General features: G+C 33.3%; 1 protein-coding gene across 2 annotated transcripts in view; it reads right to left on the bottom strand.

Annotated features, from left to right (window-relative positions):
- LOC118195814 (retinal homeobox protein Rx3-like) overlaps positions 1-22,454 on the bottom strand; it is a 117,954-nt gene that overhangs the window by 9,951 nt on the left and 85,549 nt on the right. For both annotated transcript variants that reach the window (XM_085821993.1, XM_085821994.1), the window contains exon 2: positions 16,731-16,996. In XM_085821993.1, coding sequence (XP_085678119.1) covers positions 16,731-16,996 — 266 coding nt within the window. The remainder of the gene's footprint in view (positions 1-16,730; positions 16,997-22,454) is intronic.

Below are 22,454 nucleotides of genomic sequence, written 5' to 3'. Positions count from 1 at the left end.
TTCTCATAGAAGAATGGACCTACGATAAATTCCGCTGGGAACCCACACCAAACTGTTACCTTTGGTGAATGTAAGGGAATTGCTGTGACTGCATGTGGTGTTTTGTCATCCCAAATTCGGCAGTTCTGGGTATTCACAGTTCCATTCAGGTAAAAGTGGGCCTCGTCTCCCCATAAGATTTTCCACGGCCAAGCATCATCCACCTCCATTCTGGCAAGAAATGTGAGAGCAAAAGTCAATCGCTTATCATGGTCGGGTACAGTAGCTCCTGTACATGGCTGATCCTGTAGAAGCTGATAATCTTTCGTAAGATTTTCCATACCGTACTGTAATCGTATCCATATTCCGAGCTACTCCACGAGCGCTAGAGGTGGCAGCAATATTGTGTGGTCCTCTGTCGACAATCGCCGTGGCAACTATTTCGATTGTATCCTGTGGTACAGGTTTTCGCCCTCTGCCTGACTGAACCTTCAGAGAACCTGTTTTCTCAAACGTCGCAACCATTGCGTTTAGCCCATTAACTGACACAGGACCGTTACCTTTACGCATTTTTTTTTGTGCTTTCTAAAAGCACGGAGAGCGGCTGACGCGTTGCACTGGCTGAGGTAAAAGAATTTGACCAGTAACGCACGCTCGACTAAAGAAGGAGGCATTGCACATAAACTTTCAATCCGATTGATTCGAAACGTAACACATTGTCTTTTAAAACCCAAGCAGCTGGCACTGTGAGAATGGATGTAACGTGAAATTTGAATAAAGAACGTCTTCTTCTGCTCAGCGTACGTGATATTGCAGATCACGAGACTTTATCGGTGTTTATGTAGATTTTACGCTTTTTTAAAAGTGTTGCCATATTGCACTTGAACTAAATCAGAAAATGTGCATAATAAAAGGTAATTTTATTCCATATTAATTTGCATTTGTTAACACTCTATTTTCTATTACACAGCGCCAAATATTCCCTAGCGGTGACTTTTGGAACTAATTTGCTTTTTCGCGGAATCCTTCGTCCCCCGTCTTGTTTAATCTTCCTAGAAAATGTGGCGTCATTCTCGCAAATAGATCGCGCTACAGAACACTGTGAGCACTGTCAGTTTAATTATGGCCACCCGTTATCTATGTGAGCTTTTTTTCCGTGTGAGCATATTTCTAAGTGGGTATTTTTCCATGTGAGTATTTTTCTATGTGGGCATATTTCTGTGTGGGCGTTTTTCCTGTGAACATTTATACCTGTGAGAATCATTCCTGTAAGCTTTTTTCCTGTTGATTTTTTTTTTCCTAGAACCGCTTTTTGCTACTATTCAGTAAACAATTCGCGGTAAAACTCTGAATTTTCAAGTGATTTTGCATTTTTTTCGTAAATGTTTTATAATTCATTAACAGCAAATTTTAGAAGAGTCAAGCAACGAAGAAAATTGTTAGAATCACCATGGAAGTGAAAAAAATAGATTGTTGAGCTGTAAAAAACAAAGACGCTATTAAACCGGCTAATGTTGCGAAAACGGCGAAATCGGGTGTGACCACCAAACAAATCTGGTGTGAAAGGTAAACAAAGCATTAGGAAAGCTAGAGCAAGCTGAAAAGTTCTTATGATCTGTGACTTAAAAAAAAAAAAAAAAAAATGTGCATACGTTCATGTGGATTGCTTCTTTTATGTACAGCATATATTTTCTTTCACTGCATTTGTATTTTAATATTAAACAGTGTTATAATAATAACAATAGGATTTTCTATTAGTTATCTAATTATTTTTCCTTTATTTCTTATTGAAAAAAATTGTTTGTTATTTCTCCAAGGTCTAGAACGGATTAATCACGTATACCGGAGTATACCCGTATTTAGCGTTTATTCATATATTCATGTAAAATGTAACTTAAAACAAGTCTTTAAAAGTTTTAATTTTTCTACGATTTTCTCGTTATAATATAGTGGCCCAGTTATTGTATGAGTAATAATTATTTTTGCATTGAAGTACTTTTTTTATATTTGCATGTGTTTAATTATTTTGAAAAATTAACGTTTTGCTAATATTCATATTAATATTTCTTTTATCCTGAATGGCAACAAGTAGTGATTCGTGATTATTTTGTTTTTGAATTTTCATTCTATTGTTATTGTTATTCAAAGTAGCAGCTAAATTTAATAAAGGAAGTAAAAGCAGTAAACTTAGATATTCGTTAGTGATTCTTGCTGGTTCTAAATTATAATTCAATTTGAATACTAGTAGTCAAGACTAGGTGCTACTTTGGTAGACGGTTGCACGGATTTTGGCGATTTTTTGGCAATTTTCTTTTTGGCGAGTAATACAACTTATGGTAAACCCATTGCTGGATAAGTTATTTACGGTAACCGATACTTTGTTGTCATTTTATTAAAAAAATAATGCGTTTTATTATATATAACTTCCGTGTTTTAAATATTATTTATGGCTTCTAAATATTAAAAATCAATTTAATTTTACATTTTTATTTGAAATAAAAATTTTGTTGTTTATAATATTTTATATAATTTTATGTTGTGGATGATGTAATCAATGACGTCACCTTACTTAAAAAAAGTAATTGGTTTTCTTAATATCTATAAATTTAATCTAATGTTTTAAACATTATTTATGGCTGTTAAATATTAAAGTACAATTTAATTTTGCACTTGTTTTAAAAACGATTTTATTATGAATGATTATTTAAATAATTTTAATTCTGTGCGTGACGTAATCAGTTCCTTGATTGGTTACTGAATATTTTGCGCATTACCGCGCCATTTTAAAATTTTATTATTCATCTCTTCGAATTCCTCAGATTTCAAATGGAATGGATATCTCCGTTTCGAAGAACAATGTTGTTATTGGTAATTACCAAGAATTATTGGTATTGCAATAAAAAAAAATTGCCCTTTGAGACCTTATTTTGGCCAACCTGGCTTTCCTAATCAAAGATTTATTTTTAAATTGTTAATAGCGTCAGAGGAAATTTATTTTAAATTTTTGGAGGAAATTTCACTAATTGCTTCTTCAATGAAGTGCGAGATATGTGGATAACAGATGAAGATGGTTAAAAGAGCCGATTCAATTATGATTTCGATGTTTTTTTGTGAAACTTATCAATAAACAAGAGGTTAAATTTTTATGTTGTGGATGGGTTTGATTTGATTTTGATTAATTTAAAAAAAATGTAAGTATATATTTTTCTTTTATTTTATAATTGTATACTTCAATTTTTGTTAAAAAAATTAATACACTATTTTCAAAAATTGCTGAGATAATTATTGTCACATATGTTTTAATGTTAATTATATTTTATATAACGTATTTTAAAGTATTTGAATTTAATAATATTCTAATTCTTTTAAATGTTGGTAGGATGGTTTTTAATTCGATATTCAATTTCAGTAATATTTTAATCTAATTAAACGTCGGCACAATGTTTTTATAGTCGGCACAATGTTTTTATAGTTTTTATAGTATGTTTTTATTCTCTTTTTTGCTATATGAAAGTAATAATAGCCTTACTTTAGTATTTTATACTCATAGTAAATGTATTTAAAATTAATCCATTACTTTTAACGATATTTATTTTTTTTTTTTTAAATTTCGAATACTTTACTATGCGTAAAAACAGCGTTTTTCAAGATGGCTGACGATTGTAAAAATCGCGCCAACAATTGCGCCAACGTAAATCGCCAAAAATCCGTGCAAGCGTCTACCAAAGTAGCACCCAAGACGGTGGACTACAGTAAAAAAGAATTTTTTTAACGAAATCTTCCTCAGGAACATGACACGATTTCGCGCTGAAAGCTGAAACAAAAATGCTTTTAAATGATAATCAAAACTAAAAATGCTATTGCCCACACTTTCACAAAAGTTGGTAAGTTTTTAAAAGGAAACTTCATCAATGTTGATCTGAATATAAGAATAATAGCCTTTTTTTTTTTTTTTTTTTTTTTTTTTTTTCAAGAAGCAGTTCAAATGTGGACGTTATCTTATTCTTTGATCTAGATTTGCATTTTTAATTTTGTTCCCTGTACATATAATCATTAATACAATTAAGTATTTTGATAAGCAATAAAACGTTGAATTCAAAATAATTAAGGAACGGAAATGCTGGATTGTTTGTGTGGTTTTGCACAGACCATCACGAACGCGGCTGGGTCTGCGAGTCAGATTTAGTTCCAGTTGTTTGTTCAAACTAGAATCACGTATACAGTTTTTTCTTATATACGTTTCATCCGAACTGAAAGATCGCCTTTTAATTGAAATTTATGATATGCAACAGAAAATAGAAATTTCATTGTAATAAATTAATGAAATTTTAGATAGGATAACAGAAATTTTTTGATTATTAATAATAATCTTCAACTAGACCGCCTTCTTTTTAAATTTTAATCGCAGTGTTTTATTAAACAGTTAAGAAGCACAAAGTTATTAATGTTGCAGAACTATAGTGCTAAAATCTATGGTAGTTTTTTTTTTTTTTTTTAATTCTTCCTTTATCAACAGAGAAATTCTCTAAGCTTTGTTATTTTAAGTCTTCATTTCCAGCAATAGATGGCGACACGGACAGTATATCTTAAAATGGTTTCGGATAAGCTTCACTAGCGCGTCGAAAAATTACCAATGTCTCATTTCTAGATGTAATTTCGAAAGCAATTCTTTAGAAGAGGGAGTCAATTAAATTACATTTGAGTCTTTATATTCTTAAATATTTTTTAATTTGAAATTACCGTACAAAACATTTGGGTTTGATTAAATTTCAAATTAATTAATTAATCAGTTTAACTACTTTTCTTCGAAAGAATTAGCTAGTGAATTCGAAAGTATTCCCTTCTTCTGTTTTCAACTGTTTTGTACTATTTGTATCTCTTTGTAAACTATTTGTACGTTTCCATGGGCGTAGCCAACGGGATGCAGGAAAATGCACTTGCACCCCTTTCTAAACAATTGCATACCCCGCAATATTAATTCCCTACCTCCCCACCAAATATTGATGATGAATTCTAAATCACCCTGTATTTCTCATTCAATTAATTCAGTTCTCACATCGCGGCAAGGCAAAAATATATAAAAACTCAAAATATTTTCATTAAAAATTGAAAGATATAGAAAAACATAAAACACTAAATACAGTTAAAACAATTAAAAAACAATTTTTACAATTAAAATAACAGCTTTTTGTCAAAAACAAGCAATTCGGCCAGCAGGCAAGAAAGCAGATTTTTCGGTGCACAAAACTAAAAGTTTCCTTTTGGTCCCACTTTCCTGCAAAAAGACACTGAAAGTGCAGAAAGAATTAATTTACTATTTTACTATGTTTCAAATGTAAGCAAATATGCCTGCTATGGTAAAAAGAAATTAGGCTTAGCCGCACTTAAACAACTTTTAAATTGTTGATAATTCTACAAATATTGCATGCAAATTAATTAAAGGCAAAAAGACCTTAATAAGATAAGAAGATACGAACAACATAACTCAGTGATTTTTAAAGCAAAATAATGCACAATTTTCTAACATACAAGAATAAAAAACTAATTTCACTGAGCCGACTAACAGAGTGAGTATATATATATATATATATATATATATATATAGTAGTCAGTGTATATATATATATATAAGTATTTGGACACCTATGCAAATGACGATATCTGTGGTCCTAAGGTACGTCACAGATTCCGCCGGTATATATCGTGTAGGAAACAGCATCGGCTTTAGTCGCATGCAAGATGCCTCGCAGTTTGGAGCTCTCTGATTTCGAGAAAGGTATAATTATCGGGTGTCACAAATGTGGCCGATGCTCAAGAGACATATCTAGCTATCTGAAGTACCCAAAATCGACAGTGGCCTATGTGATTAAGAAGTGGAAGGTGAGCGGTGACTGTCGGAATGTGCCTCGAGTCGGCAGACCAACGAAACTGGGAGATAGAGACCGACGAGTGCTGTCCAGGGAAATTCGGAAGAACCGCACCCAACCGATGGCCCTCATCTGCGAGGAGTTTCAACAGACATCCGGGATTATTGTTTCAATGAATATCATCCGTAAGGAAGCACATCTTCTTGGTTTCCATGGTCGTGCTGCTGTCCATAAGCCTTTGATCACAAAGTCCAACCGCGCTGCTCGGTTAATGTGGTGCAAAGCACATCGAAATTGGACCGTAGATCAGTGGAAACGGATTCTTTGGAGTGATGAATCAAGGTCCACCCTTTACCGTTCAGATGGCAGGGTCTGGGTCTGGCGTCTACCTGGAGAACGTCTCCTTCTAGAATGCATTGTGCCAACAGTCAAGTTCGGCGGAGGTGGAATTATGGTCTGGGGGTGTTTCTCCTGGTATGGGCTGGGACCCTTGGTTCCCATTCATGGTAAGCTCAACTCCGATGCCTACTGCACCATTTTGGATGACAATGTGCTTCCTACGTTGTGGCAGTTTTACGGGTTGGACCCCTGTTACTTTCAGGACGACAATGCCAGTTGTCATGTTTCGACGTTAACCAAGGCTTGGTATGGTGCCAATGGAGTTCATCGAATGGACTGGCCTGCCCAAAGTCCAGACCTGAACCCTATCAAGAACCTCTGGGACGAGTTGTATCGCCGAATTCAGGGATGCACTACCCGTGAAAAATCGGTGAAGGAACTTCTATGTCTTCTCCAAGCCGAATGGAAGAATACCACTAGCTGTCATACAAAGACTTGTGGAAAGTATGCCCCGGAGGGTCCACGCTATAATTACCTCTCGTGCAGGCTCTACCAACTATTGATTTTGAATAAAGTTAGTTTTTCTTTTCTATCACAGGTGTCCAAATACTTATTGGTAGTGAGTGTATTATAATAATAAAATTCCATAGTCGAAGCTCAAATTATCAGACGATAAGTTTAAAAACAGGATCCATTTATTATTATTCAGGAGAAATAGCAGTTGCATCACATATATATTTATATTTATATACTTTTGGTGCTTCCGATTGCAACCGAAAAGGGAGGTGCACCACTACATGTTATAGCAGTCCTATATAACAAATTTAAACATTCTGAGGCTACTCAATGTTGAGTTATACGAGATACATACGTACGTACATGTCCGTACAGACGCCATGAAAAATTATCTTCTGAATCCATTTTAAATCAGTTTTATAATTCGTTTGGGGAAAAAGAGTCCTTTATTCTGTACTTACGTATAGATGACACGCAAAAACATCGGTAAATTGCATTCGATAGCGGTCAAAATGGATGTTTTCGTTGAAATATAATACCGGAATTTTTCGTGATTACAATACTTCCTTTCCTTCGCGTAAGGAAGTAAAAAAGATCACCAAGGTAACGCACGATCTTTTTTTACTCTCGCCGTATAGCTGGAGCAAGTTAATTTGCATCTGCCTGTGGTTGCCATCTAGTTTAGAAAATGTGGGCCTAAACATCCCGCCCACTATTGAAACACGGTTTCAATTAATTACAGTTTTAAACACAAACGTTTTAAACGTAATTGAATGCATACATTTTTGAAGCTACTAATCAAAATCATACTAAAAAATCTATATCAATTAATAGTTTGTATCATCTTAAGAGTTTGTTTCATGGTTCAATAAAGGACAAAGCTCAACGATAGGTCTCTTGAGTTCTCTGTGTGCAGTTCGTAGCGATGCAACAAGGATCTTACCGTCACTTCTAGGAGGGAGTCTAATGACTCGACCCATACGCCACAATTAATGGTGGAACATTCTCTTCTTTGCGTAAAACAAGATCGTCGACCTGAAAGTCTCTTTGTGGTCTTTGCCATTTAGGACGTTGCTGCAATTGTTAAAGGTATTCTTTTGACCACCTTTTTCAGAAATGTTGTAGGACGGATTGACGCAGTTGCCATCTTTGTCTATAGGAGATAGGCTCTTGGCAAAGCACCTGCTTTGGTAGAAGCTCTAATCAGAAAGTAATTTGGGTGTAAGAATTCAAAATTTGTAGAATCCTCAGACATTGCTGCCAATGGACGTGAGTTCAAGCAGGATTCGACCTGAGTGAGGAGTGTAGTGAACTCTGGATATGTTAGTATTGCAAATCCTACACTTCGACGAAGGTGATGTGACTACCGATTCTAACAAACCGCCAAAATGAGGAGCTGCTGGAGGATTGAAAGTCCATTTTATATTTTTGGAAGCAACATAAGCTCGAACTGATTCATCTCGTTCATATTTTGAAAAGCACTTCTGGATCTCTCATCTCCCTTAAAATTAATGCCACAATCACTAAAATCCTCTACTGATCTACCTTTTCTCGCAATGAGTAGTTTCAGGAATTCTAAGAATGCATTAGAAGAGAGATCTTCGACGACTTCTAAATGGATAGCACGCATCGAAAATCATACAAAAATGCATACGGAGCATTTAAAAGACCTTTGACCACGTCCAGTTCGGTGTTTGATCATAAAAGGTTCAGAGAAGTCCACACCAATATGATAAAATGGTCTAGTATATGTAACAGGGGAGACAGGTAAATCGGATATGATTTGTGTGGCAAGTTGGGCTCGATCTGCGGCAGAGAATACATTTGATCAGAACTTTTCGAATGAAAAATGAAGCAGATATCATGCAGAAGCTTTGCATCAGGACACACATATCAACTAAGGTGCAGCATATAAATATTTTAGGTGAAAATACTTAATGATCACTTTGTTGATAAAATCCTTTTCAGGAAGAAGAATTGGATGTTTTTCGTTTTCTGGAAAATTTTAACATTTCTTAAACGACCACCGACACGCATAACACCTTCTTTGTCTAGAAATTGATTTAAGCAGAGGATCTTACTACTCATTTTCAAGGGAAGTGATATAAGTAAATGCGAAATTTCTACCTGGAATTCAGAGGGTTGAATTTTTATTTTTTTTAAATTCTAATTTTTGGTTTCTTGAGCTCCTCTGTAGTTAGGAAATCTACAGTCTTCTAAGGATGGTAACAATTATTCACAAATCTTAGACAGTAGGCCAAGAATCGAAGTAATTTGGACCACGAAGAATATTTTGAAATAACAGCGCGTTCTTAAACTCCTAACACACTATTAAAACATTTCTTTCCTTCTTTCAAGGCAATTTTAGGAAGAGAGAGTGTCTCTAGAAATGCAAAGTTCTCTATTTCATCTATAGTAACAAGTTTCGTTTTTACAGATTCTTCATCAGGAATTTCCTTTTCTAATTCCTGCAAAATTGCATTAATTGTTCTCGTAAAATACGCTCTGACAGGTTTTCGTTTCTCAATTAACGATTCCATTTCAACAAAAATAAATTCAATAAAGTCAAATAGAATTAAATTCATTAAAACCGATAAAATTACCTTGACTTGTTTTACCGATCGCGTCCGGATCACCAAAATTGTTCGAGATTTGCAAGAACTAACCGGTCTACTTTCTCCTAATAAACTTAAAATAAATTAACTTTATATATAAAATTCCAAAGCGTATTATTTATTTTCAAAATCCGTAGAACTACTACAAACTACAGGAAAGATCAGATAGTTGCCACTCTTACAGTGACAAACTATAAAAAAATGATAACAACTCAGGCTGGATTCTAACAACACCTCTCTTCATCATATGTTTTATTTCATTCCCTAGCTCTAGAGCTTCTTGCTCTGATGTAGCTCCGCTCAGAAGATAATCAACATAGAAATCGTTAAAAGTTGCATGTGAAGCCAAAAGAAAATTGTTTTTCTCGTCTAAAGCCAGTTGTTGCATAACTCTTGTGTATAAGAATGGCGCTGATGTTGTGCCATAGGTGACCGTGAGTAATCTGTATTCTCTAACTGGCTCTTCAGGACTTTCTCTCTAAAGAACTCTTTGCCATTCAGTATCCTCAGAATTAACCTTGACTTGTCTAAAAATTTTTTCTATATCGGCACTCGCTGCAATTTGAAAACTTCTTAAACAAATAAGGATAGTGAATAACTCATGCTGTATTTCCGGGCCTATCATTAGAAGATCATTCCAGAATTGTTCAGATGATGACTTGGACGAACCATCGAAGACAACTCTCTATAGACTTGTTGTAGTGCTCGAATCACGAAGAACATCGAAATGAGGAAGGTAGTATGCATTTGTTTTCGTAGACACAGATTATGGAACCAGTTCCATATGTCCTAATGATAGATATTCACGCATAAACTTTTTACATTGTTTGTATTTTTACTGTTGAAAGATAAGGAATTCTCCAAGTATTCCAGTATGCGGAGGGCAGCTGTCTTGAATCACTGAGTTGAGAAGGTGAGGTATGGAAGTGCAACCTCACGACATATCTTCCATCAGTATCTCTAGAATACGTAGATTTAAAGTGCTCTTCACAAGTTTTTTCATCAAGAATCTTAGGGAAAAAAAAAAAGAGGAAAGTTTTATATCTTCCGCTCTAATGGGCCGATTGACGAAATTTAAATTGCGCTTTTCATGTCTCGAAAGCCCGACTTAGGATATGTATTAGATTTATATATAGCATTGTTCTAATACAGGTATTTTCACACAAAATATCGGACTCTTTTTTGAGATGAAATGCCAATTATTTCCATATTTCGATTCTACGACTTAAATTATGCACAAATATTAAATTTGGAAAAATTTGATACGAAATTTATAGAGAAATTCAGAAATTTACCTTGGCGCATTGTTTTCAGTTTGCACCAGGAACAATTCACATGTCTTCACCGCAAAAAATTTCGATTGTGTTTACATTTTAACCCCCCGTCCCACCGACGCAGTTCTCCGCAAATATACTTCCTTTGCATGGGAGAAATGGCTATGTACATATGTGTTTCCATATGTGTAAGTATAACCTATAGTACTGCATAGCATGAAGATTATTCGCTTAGTTTCACTACAATTTCTTTATTGTGATTTAAAACTTACTGCATTAGTATTTAATAAAAATTAAGTTTACATGAAAAATATTGTTACTAATCACATTTAATCATTTGAATTTGCACATATATTAAAATTAACAAAATGAGATTGTAATGATTACAATAAATTCCAACCCCCAAATAATAATACTTTTTCCGCACGGTCTAATATTCGCATGGCTTGAAATAGATCTTTTATTAACAGCATTTTCAGTTACGGTCTGAACAGTTAAGATCTGAACTTATTAGCTATCATGCAATGTGACTAGATCTCAGTGTCTAACCTGGCGACTTCTCGCACAGGCGTGAAGATGAAACCAGCAGAGAAAGGATGTAAAACGACCTTTTTATTAAGCACACTTTTTAACAGAAAGACACGGTCTTGCGTGCGGAAATAGCACCGACTACTTGCGGTGAGAACTTAAAAGATAATTTGATTGTAAGGATTATCTTAATTTATCTAACAGTTAAATTTTGAGTTAAAGTTACTTTCCTATCTCTTCTTAATTTCAATCTTACAACTTCCGGCCAGAACGTATTTTTAGAATCGCGGAGTATTTAACTGTAAAGTTCTACTGACTTCGTTAGAGAGCCAGTGATTCTGACTAGCGCGTGCGTTCGCCTTTTTAGGCTACTCTCTCTCTTAAGTTATTACTACACTCGGCTGTACTTAGGCCCTTGATAGCTTCCCCATTAATTAGCGTTAAGGGGCCAACACTTTTAGAATCTTGACAACTTCGGCTATACCTTTTTAGTTCAGATTAGTTTAGTTCTTAGTTTCCTAAGTTTAAGCCCGAGTGGAGGCTTTATTGTAACTCCAAGAAAGGAGTCGTATGTTATAACTTTATTGGAATAATAAAGGGTAATTTCACCCTTCTTACGTTTTGTTCTCTGTCTCACGAACTCAAGCGATTATTCGCATACCAGTTTTTAGGATTTCTCAACTTTAACTATAGATTAAAACATCTAGGCATCTTACATAATAATAAATTTAAAAGGTAAGAAGTAGCGCTAGACTACGCACTTTATTATAATCCAATAAGCTGACTCAGTGACAGTTTACATCGGTGACAGTTTAACTAAACGGCCAGAATGCGTAGCCACTGCTAAGATTAACAGCTAGATGATAAAATAGCAATATTCGGCATTTTTAAACACGGTTTATACCAAATACGAGAATAAAAATCCACATTAGATCAACAGAAAGAACATGGGAACAAGAAATTCTCGAAAAAATAGCAAAATCTTTCATTTCGAAGATAAGATCTTCAGTGTGGCTGACAGGTATGCCCCAAATATCCAAATATCATCGTGACATCCCAAATAGTATCATTCCTATCCTGTATTGCATGAATTCTAAATGACTGAATGGCGCAATTAAAATGGACTTACCGATTGCACCAAAACGTTTTTTCGGGCACTAGGCATTGCTAGGCTTTCGCCACTATTAAGGCCAGAAGTAGTGGTCATTTTATTATGGAAGCACGTAATAGACGGCCACCGTTACTAAAACATTTAAAACAAAACGAAACATTTAAAAAACATTTAAATAAAACATTTAAAATGAAAAACTCAGAATATATAAAAATCTAAAAATTTACAACAAACTCCTAAAAATATAGTGCTGAAAAAACCGTTTTTAGTGATACAGATATTTTGGAGATGTTGGAGACACAGATCTTTTCTCCTGGCAGGATTATCATTTCATACTGCAAATACTTACGCGTATGACCTTTCATTTTTTTCGAAGTGACCAACAAATATCTGGGACCTTTGTATAATTTTGAACAAAGGAGTTAATTATAAGTAGAAAATAAAACAGTTTGTGTTACATATATATGCTTTCATAGGTTTATTTTGTAAAGACTAATTCATTGTCACGATTTGCCTTTTATTTGAAAATTTTTAAAGAGCAAACCATCACAATATTAAATATAAGGAATTGTCTTCCGTTTAAGAGGAACAAGTCATGTCATATATATAAACATTCACATTTAGAATGCTTTATTTTTAGCGTATGTTTCAAACTTTCTGTCTGCTCAACATTTATTTTAGGAATTTTTTATTTTCTTTCTTTCTCCCCGGAAACTGCGAATCAGTAGCTTTAACAAAACGAAAGTCGTTTTCACAGAAAGCCTGAGCAGTCGCCAGGCAACTGGTGGGAATTAATTGCTCTCAATGATGACGCTATCACTTCCTCGCGAGAGATCTGCTCACGCCATTGTATTCGTTAAAAATGCGTTAGGGAATCATGAATAAGCTCATTAACTTCCATATGCGTGATGCGAATATAAAAACCGCGCATATGATGTATAGGTATATTAGATTAAAATGAAGATTTCCCTAGTGGTTAAAAAGGCATCTTTTCCTTTGCATTTTCATAATTCGATTGGCGTTTATAATGCTGCACGCTTTGTTTGGTTAAGAAGAATTATGCCTAACTTTATGAATTTTCTGGTAGTTAACTGTGGCCGTTTGGGGAAGGTTAACTGACACTTTTAAAAAGAAAAATTATTAATATTCCGATTATACATCTGAATTTAAAAAATAAGGTGCTGAATTCTGCTTACAAAATGCGAGTAACGGGCGAAATTGAAGTAAGATAACAAAACTCTGGCTTCAGATGAAGCTACGATTTGATTTTTGATTTTTATTTTATTATGCTGTTGTGTTGGGTTCGTAAAGATCCTTTTGAACAAATGATCCAAATGAACGCAGAAACTCTTTTGAGATGAAGCTGTTATTCATCTCAAATATATATATTTGAGATACTTTATAACTCGAACTTCCAGAAACAAGAAAGGTAGTATAACAGTTCAAGTTGCATCAGCAGTTTTATCAAGAATGAGTGCATGGGATGCTTTTCAGCCACTGATATAGCCCGAGATTGAGCAACACTTTCGGTACACTTAATTGGCTCAATATATCTCAATTTCCTACATAAATTTGTTAAGGATCTTAAATAACCGTTGCCTTTTGTACTTGTCTTTGATGACCTTACAAACGAAACTCGGAGGAAATTATATAGCTGGAAGTTATGCGGAAAAAATACATGGGTTGATGTTAATATAAACAAATTTAATACTTTTTTTTTTTAAATAACAGCTGCATAATAAATGAGTAAATGAACTGAATCCCATTTCCGGTGTCTTTGCCTCCTATTAAAGACGTTCAAAAAAGCTTCGGAAGGCACTATTTTAAACCCGCTGTTTTAATTTGTTGATGAAAGCCTAACGTTAATCTTATTGAATAACAATTCTGAATATGATAAAATGACTACATTAATTATGAATTGTGAAAATACAAATCGCCTGCAACCAAGGAAACTTCTTTTGTTATTACGCATACTTTTACAACAGAAGAAAAGATGCCACCAATGTGTATCTGAAAGAATTATGAGCGTAATATGAAATAAAAGATTTCTAAAATTTTTTGGCTTAGCAAAAATACTATAACGGAACATATTTTACTTTTCAACGTACCATAAGAGTTCCTTAGAACACCTAAAAGCGCCGTTTACACTTAATATTCAACGGCTCTAGCGGAGCTAACCGGTGCATGGAACACGGATCTATAGAACCTAGCTCGTTCACACTTACTTGGAAGCGCCCACTAGAAAGCAGAAAATCTCGCCCCCTTCATTTGTTTACATTTCGTAGGTAACGATATTTTGCCTTGGATCTTTGAGCGGTACTGCGAATTTTGAGCGACATTATTTTAAAATGGTTCGACCGAAACGTATTGTGAGTAAAAAGCAACGAAAGCATATTGTGTTGCGTAATTTTTTCCTTGTAGCGTATATATTGTATGAGACATAATTTTTTCAATTGTAATAAATGAACATTAAAAGTTTAAAAGCATTGTCTCAAACTGTTTACAAGACAAAATTAGGAAATGCTTTAAGCGACATATTTCATTAACTAGAACACAATTAAATAAAGTTTTTACAGTTTAGTTCAAAGGAATAAATTAAAAATATTAAGATAATTACCATTGCTTGATAAAATATTAATACGAAATATCTATATCTTTATAAGATAATTATCATTGCTTGATAAAATATTAATACAAAATATCTATATATATATAAGCGGTTTAAGTGTTTGTCGCCGATAGTTTATTGTTGCCACTCGGAAAAATAAGCGCAGAAATTAACGTTTCCGCAGTTTTTAATTAATATCTCGGCTGATTAAAGTCGTACGAAGATGAGAACAGTATCGATGAATTCGGAGAACGTTTTGGAATCCGAGGATACGCGTCTCAAATTTCAACTAGGCGCCGTTCCGTAGATACTCGATAAAAAAATTTGGCACGTAAAGGCCCATTTACACTAGCGGAACTTTGAGTCTAAGAAATGCACGCGGAAGTTGCTAGCTTCACTAAATGGCGAAAATGTTACTCTTTTTTTTATAACTGAAACTGAATATGTACACATTTAAATAAACAGCCTAACTTATAACATTATTCAAGAGTTTAAGAGTTAAATATTCCCTCATAATACGAAAAAATTGCTGTTTAAAAGCTCTCAAACGAGTCTTCAAATTCGCCTGCGTTTCTTAGGCTCAAAGTTCCGCTAGTGTAAATGGGCCTTAACTGTACTAGCCAATACGGTGAAGTTGCTAAGGCACAGGGTTGCCGTTTTAATTGAGACGTAGACAATTTCCTGTAAAACGTGCATTTGCTGTGACCATCAATAAGTCTCAGGGTCAAATGGTTAAGCGTGTTGGCATTTTTTTACCTGAGCCTGCATTTGGACAAGGTCAACTTTATGTTGCCTGTTCAAGAGTTCGTAAAAGAACGGACTTAAAATTAAAAATATTGGATGGTCCTCTGCAAGGCGAGCTTAAAAATGGTGGAAAGATCTACACAAGAAATGTTGTGTACAAAGAGATCTTTGACATGTGAATTAACATTTTATTATTTAAATCATCTTTATTTATTGAGCTAGCAGTGGCTCTTAAGCAATATACCGCCAGTGGTTTCCTTCATTGCACTTTATCTATTTTAAGCAATAAGGCAAGTAGAAGGGGGAAAACCCTGCGGGGTAGTAAGCGAAGGGGCGTCCTCGCCGCCTGCCCTGGGTAATTCAGTTTGAATTATCAGACACCTTTGCACAAATCATTTTAATTACAATTTATAATACCTACAACAGCGGTCATTTCGTATGATTGCCGGGCTTTCTAGTTAAATAATAACCATCATGGATTTTCTGGGTTGAGTATTAAGTATGGCAAAAGCAATAAGCATTACAGATTTTTTTCCTACCAAAATTTGGTAATTTAATATATAGGTTTCATATCATCAAAAATTATTTAGAAAAATCATATAAAAAATAAAAACGTTTTATTATCAGCATTTTTATTCCAAAAGATTAGAGAGTGCTCTCGAGTTTATAAAGTTGATATGATTCATTTTACTATATGAATTATAAACAGTATCATATTTTTTATTAAGAGAAAAGTTTAGAAGAATAAATATTTCATTTATGCATTTATCTATGCTTTGCTTTCACATCTTTTAATTCCATAAGAAATTTTATTATACAGTTAAATATATTATCTCAGATATCTGATATCAGTAATTCAATTAATTCTCTAATTCTCCGGTATCAAAATCTAAACACAAAAATGGTACTAAATAGAAAAGAAAATTACTTACTATCATGTTACACTATGAAGAATCCATGTTATACTATGAATGGATGATGATCTGCAATCATCATCCATGCGCATTTTTTCTTGACTTTGTACAAGGAAGCAAAAAAGACAAAATGTAAATCACGAGCTTCAAAATGTCTACCTTCTCAGGTATGCCATAAAGACTGGTTGTACAGTTAGAAAAGTTTAAACGAGATTTAGAGACAAAAGGAACTCACCTGTACTCGAACCTCTGGCAAATTAACTTTGACAGCTAGCTCTTCTCGGCTGTAGACATCAGGATAGTGAGATCTTTCAAACGCCCTTTCCAATTCGTGTAATTGGTAAGTCGTGAAAGTAGTCCTATTACGCCTGTGTTTTTTCCGCAAACTTCCCGGTCTGTCTGATGCGCAGAAGGTACTCTCGCAATGACTTTGGGGAATCTGAGAATCCGATTTAGTGCGATTCGTTCCTATCCATTCATCTTGTTGAAGGTTATCGGGAACTACGAAGAAACCGAAATCATCTTAGCATTATTGTTGAATATGCATAAAACAATACATTTTACAACTCAGACTTTAAATTAATACTTATTTATGATAGCACACTATATTTGATAAATTCTTAATAATAAGGATAAAAAGTAATCCCTAAGTTATTAAAAAATTACAAGAAAATATTATAAAAAATTTTCTACAACAACAACAACAATATATATATATATATATAATATTACGAGAAAACTTATATATATATATATTAAAAATAAAATTTATATATATATATATATATAAATTACAAGAAAATACTATAAAAAATTTCTACAACAAAAAATACAGTTATTAAAAAATTACAGGAAAACTTATATACATAAAATTAAATGATATATATATATATATTATAAATTATATATTATTCCAAAGTTATATCAAAAATTATACACCGAATAGGTGTATAAACACATTCAATGTTCTAGTTTCCATATGAAATGACAGATCAGAAAAAGCATTACATTTCAGCTTTTGTTTGGAACTAAAAGAATATTTGAATTGTCAACTGGTGTTGCACTTTCAAGAAGGAACGTTTTGCATATTTTTAACTGCTAGCTAAAATTATAACCCAAAGGTCATAATTTCCGGGAATAGAATATAATTTTCTGTATTTAATTTAAGCTCTTATTCATTATCTTGCTACATGCGAGTTTTAATCCCAATTTTTCATTCAAGAAATAGGTAATACCTTTTTATAATCTTAATCTGCATTTGCAGCTAAATTTGCATCACATTGAAAAATTTGCTTGCAGCAGTGGGCTTAAAATTAGAAAAATCGCTGCACTGAGAATTATTTGAAGTTGGATAGCCTTTCTATGCTCAAGCGGAAGAAAGTTTTATCATATTTATTTAGTATAACCATATAACCATCAAGTGTGCTTTAAATTGCGGATAATGGGAATATTTTGAATCAAAGATTAAAATAGCGATAATCATTCATTGAAAGAGTACATTTATATTATTCCATCGTACTGATTTTGCAACTATGAAGTTTGTCTATATGCCATCGCCTCCAATAGTTTCTCTCTCGAATTTACTCAGGAAACAGGAATCAGACAACAGGTGACTAGAAACAAAGTATGTGGTTAGGCAAATTTCCCTTTCAATTAAGCTTTCCGCACGAAAAGAGCAAAAATCTCGAATACTCCTAACATTGCCATGACTTTTTAATTTCTAGAACGCAATGCAATCTTCTATTTTATGGTTGAGGTCCTTTTTTGTATGTGGCAATGTCTAATCACAAAATACTGTCAGGTATTGACGATTACTCCTAATGAGGATGGATAGGTCTAGCAGAATTTTGCTTCAAATCATAATGCTCACGTGATAATAACTGCGTTAGAAAAGTTTGAAGAAGTTTCAAAAGTGCAGTCAAAAATGTTTTTCAAAGGTCTCTCTCTCTCTCTCTTTTTTTTTTTTTTTTTTTTTTTTTTTTTATAAAGACTTTATGACAAGGGATGAATGCAATAAAAGACAAGAGATCAATGTATTATATGAAGAATGTTTCAAAGCTACTATCGTTTTGAAGAATTTTGTATATGGCTTATAAGGTATTTTTTCTCTTCTTTCTGCATGCCTTCGTGGTGTAACGGTAGCACACTCGGCACGTATTCGGGAGGTCCAGGTTCGAGTCCTGGTCAGTGTATTGCTCATGTTTCATGTACTGCTCCTTCAAAATAACGTAATGACACCACAGGATAACTGAAAAGTTTTCCATAAACAAAAATGGCTTAAAAAAGAGGCCTTGAATGCTGGTCTAATTATCTACTTTTTTAAAAGAATGAAGAATAACATTTGAAGACGATTCTTTTATATTTAAATTCATTTGAGTGCATATAATCATATGACGGGAGTGTTCTGATTTCTATAGTCTTATTGGAAATCTTTCTTCCGAAATATATTCAACATAATCTTAGAGATATTTGTATACATTGCCAGAATTATGCTTTTATATATTGAAAATTAATGCTATGATAAATACATTATTTTTTTTAATAGAGCAAAAAGTTTTGATGTGCATTAGGTCGCATTTGAAATGAACTCAATATGATAAAATTAACAATAAGTCTCGTTGCTTGAAACATACAACGAGATCTAATAGGTTAACTTTTGCTAGTACTATTATTTAATGTATGTATATCGTCTGCAGATCATCAAGTAAACACATCTAGGTTTAGCCCATGACTCGTTCATACTCAAGGAGTCAGACGTTCGAAGATAGGTTGTCGGTATTTTAGAAAGTAATTAATTACCGTAATTCTGTAAAAGCAATTTAGGTTTTAATAGCGATTTTCAACGAAATGTAAGTTCTTCAAGTATTATTTTTTATACAGAAATGGGAAGATGATGATTGTTTAAAACGCAATCGCAAATGCCTATAGTTTGCATTTTTTGTTCATATTTATTGAATTTTTTTTTAAAAAATGGGATGTGTACACCATATGATTTCCTTGTACGGAATATTAAACTATTCGCATTTTTTTCCTGCATTTAATTTAAAGTTATTAAATTGAACTAAATCTACTTTTTCGATAGCGCATAAAATACAATAGAATAAATGCACCCTTTAAAATTCGCTATATTTATTTACCATAGCGCTAGGTTGAACTATCGTATGCAGATTAACTAGAGGCTTATAAAAACCTTAACCGGAAGATAAGCACAACGTAATTCAGTCATTTTTAAACCAAAAATAGCAGTTTTCCAACATATATGAATAAAAAAAGCTGATGTGTACACCACATGACTTTCTTATGCGGAATATTAAATTATACGCATTTTTTCCTACATTTCATTTACACTTACAGAATTGAATTAAATCTACTTCGTCGACAGCGCATAAACCACAATAGAATAAATACATTCTTTAAAATTCAATATATTTATTAACCATAGCGACATTCTGGCGCTAGGTTCACTTAACAGCGTTACATCTCATTCATTTTATAACTCAGAATGCAGAAAAGTTATATCATCTGAAGAGTTATATAATCGTCGCCACATGTTCTATTCAAATATTAAATAGAAAAAATCTAAAACGATGTATAAAAGAAATTAAACAAATAAAGAAGAAATAGTTTTTCACAGACAATTTCAGCGCCGCTTATCTAATGTATATGCATTACTCGTAAACATTCTCCTCTGTCCGAGACGCCCACCAGCGGCCGAGCGGTAAAGTCGCTGAACACTGGTAGTTCGGTCCGAGGTTCGAATCCCGCGAACGGGCTGACTGCATGGGTGTTTTCGTGGTTTTCCCCATGTGTAACGTGTATACGAGCCAGTTTCCCTTAGAAAGTCCTCCACGAAGGCATCCCTCCCCTTAGGCAGATAGCCCTAGTGTGCTTTGCCATAACTAAATACCCCAACACCTCTGTCCGAGACAGACTACCGACAGTATTTATTGTTAATACAAAACGCTTATTTCCTCCAATTTCACTAGCGATATATTTCTCATTCAATAAACTCAGTTGTCACTCCAAAAGGCAAAAATACATAAAAACTCAAAATATTTTCATTAAAAAACGAAAGAGATAGAAAAACATAAAACACCAAATATAAATAAAAATATAATTAATTTTTTAAAAAAAAAACAACTTTTAGAATTAAAATTACAGTTTCTACTCAAAAACAAGCAATTGGACCAGCAGGCAAGAAGGCATATTTTTTTCGGTGCACAAAACTAAACGTTTTCTTCTGGCCCACTCGGCAAAAAGACACTGACGGTGCAGAAAGAATTAATTCACTAATCTGCTAAGTTTGTAAAGTAAATAAACATGGCTGCTATGGTCAAAACAAAATTTAGGCTTAGCCGCACTTCAACAACTTCTAATTGTTGATAATCCTATAAATATTGCATGCAGATTAACTAAAGGCATAAAAACCTTAATCGAAAGATAAGATAAATCAATCAATTTTAATTAATAATCGCATAATTAAACCAAACATAAAAATCTCGCATAATTAAATCAATCTTTTTTTTTTCATTATCATTTTAAAAATGATAACTCAGTTATTTTAAAAATGATAACTCAAGCATTTTTAAAGCAAAAAATGCACAATTTACCAACATATGAGAATAAAAAAAAACGGCGCTCATGGAGCTGAGTAACAAAGTGGGTATGTATATAAAAGAAGATATATATATATTCTTTTCTTATATATATATATAAAATGATCTTAAATTAGTGCGAAATCGAGTTATTGTACTACTTGCGCAATTGCTGCAATGTAAGTTTATAATAATTTATTTACTAAATAATATTGATTATATTATCTCCTAAGATTAATTATAGTAGAATTATCTGAAAAAGAGTGAATCCATATCTAATAAGTTCTATTTCGAAAGATGTTTTGAAGTAACTTGAATGTAAATTTGTTAAAAATGTTTAATGGGGGACTTGAATTAAATCATGAATAACAAAATTTCAAATGCAAAAGTAATAAATTAAAAGCAAGTAATTAAATTAAATTCAAGTAATCATTGCCATTGATCGGAAATCAGTTGACTTTTCAAGGGAAAGAAACCAACTCCCGTTTAATGAACAATAATTAAGAAATAAATACAAAGGTGTTTCGTCCTTTTTTTGGATATATACTTTTGGTGCGGCTGATTGCAACGAAAATTCTAGGTGCACAACTGAATGTTGCACCTCGAATATATGCATATGTTGCACCTCGAATATATGCATATGTTGCACTCGAATGCTATATGTATAGCAGTCCTATATACAAAATTTCAACGTTCTGAGGCTACTCGTTTTGAGTTATGCGAGATGCACATACGTACATCCGTACGTATGCACAGACGCCACAGAAAAAAAATCTCTCCTGAATCCATTTTAAATCAGTTTTATAATTCGTCTGGGAAAAAAGAGTCCTTTAATCTTTCCTTACGTACAGATGTCGCACCAAAACATCGTTAAATTGCATTCGATATAGTTCAAAATGGATATTTTCATTGAAATATGGTATTCGGAATTTTACGTGATTAGAACACTTCTTTTACTTCGTTCACGGAAGTAAAAAGGTAATTATTTATCTAAAGCCCGGTTTTACTTCTTTCGCAGTGCGTTTTATTTTAACCTGAAAAGCCTAGAGTGGAAAGACTACAGTAGAAAAGTCATATTATCGATTTTACGAAACACTTCTCTTTAGCTATAGAAATACATATGAAGATGTAAAGAATATTATTCAAAATAGGTATTATGTCTATTTCATTCTCGTGCATTTGAGTTCTATGAAAACAGGTACACATAAAATCTAAACCAGCAACTCTGTTACGCAGTAGGTCCTTGAAGTATTGCTATTCCTAGCTATTGATAAACGAACATTGATAAACGAACGATTCGCCTCAAAAAGCTATTGATAAACGAACATTGATAAACGGGAAGCATGTTTCACAAGTGCACATCA

The sequence above is a fragment of the Stegodyphus dumicola genome, chromosome 8, assembly GCF_044657685.1.
Source record: "Stegodyphus dumicola isolate Sdum_Otavi_A_Nest chromosome 8, ASM4465768v1".
Classification (NCBI taxonomy): domain Eukaryota; kingdom Metazoa; phylum Arthropoda; class Arachnida; order Araneae; family Eresidae; genus Stegodyphus; species Stegodyphus dumicola.
The sequence above is the reverse complement of the archived record's forward strand: the minus strand, read 5'-3'. Positions and strand labels throughout refer to the sequence as shown.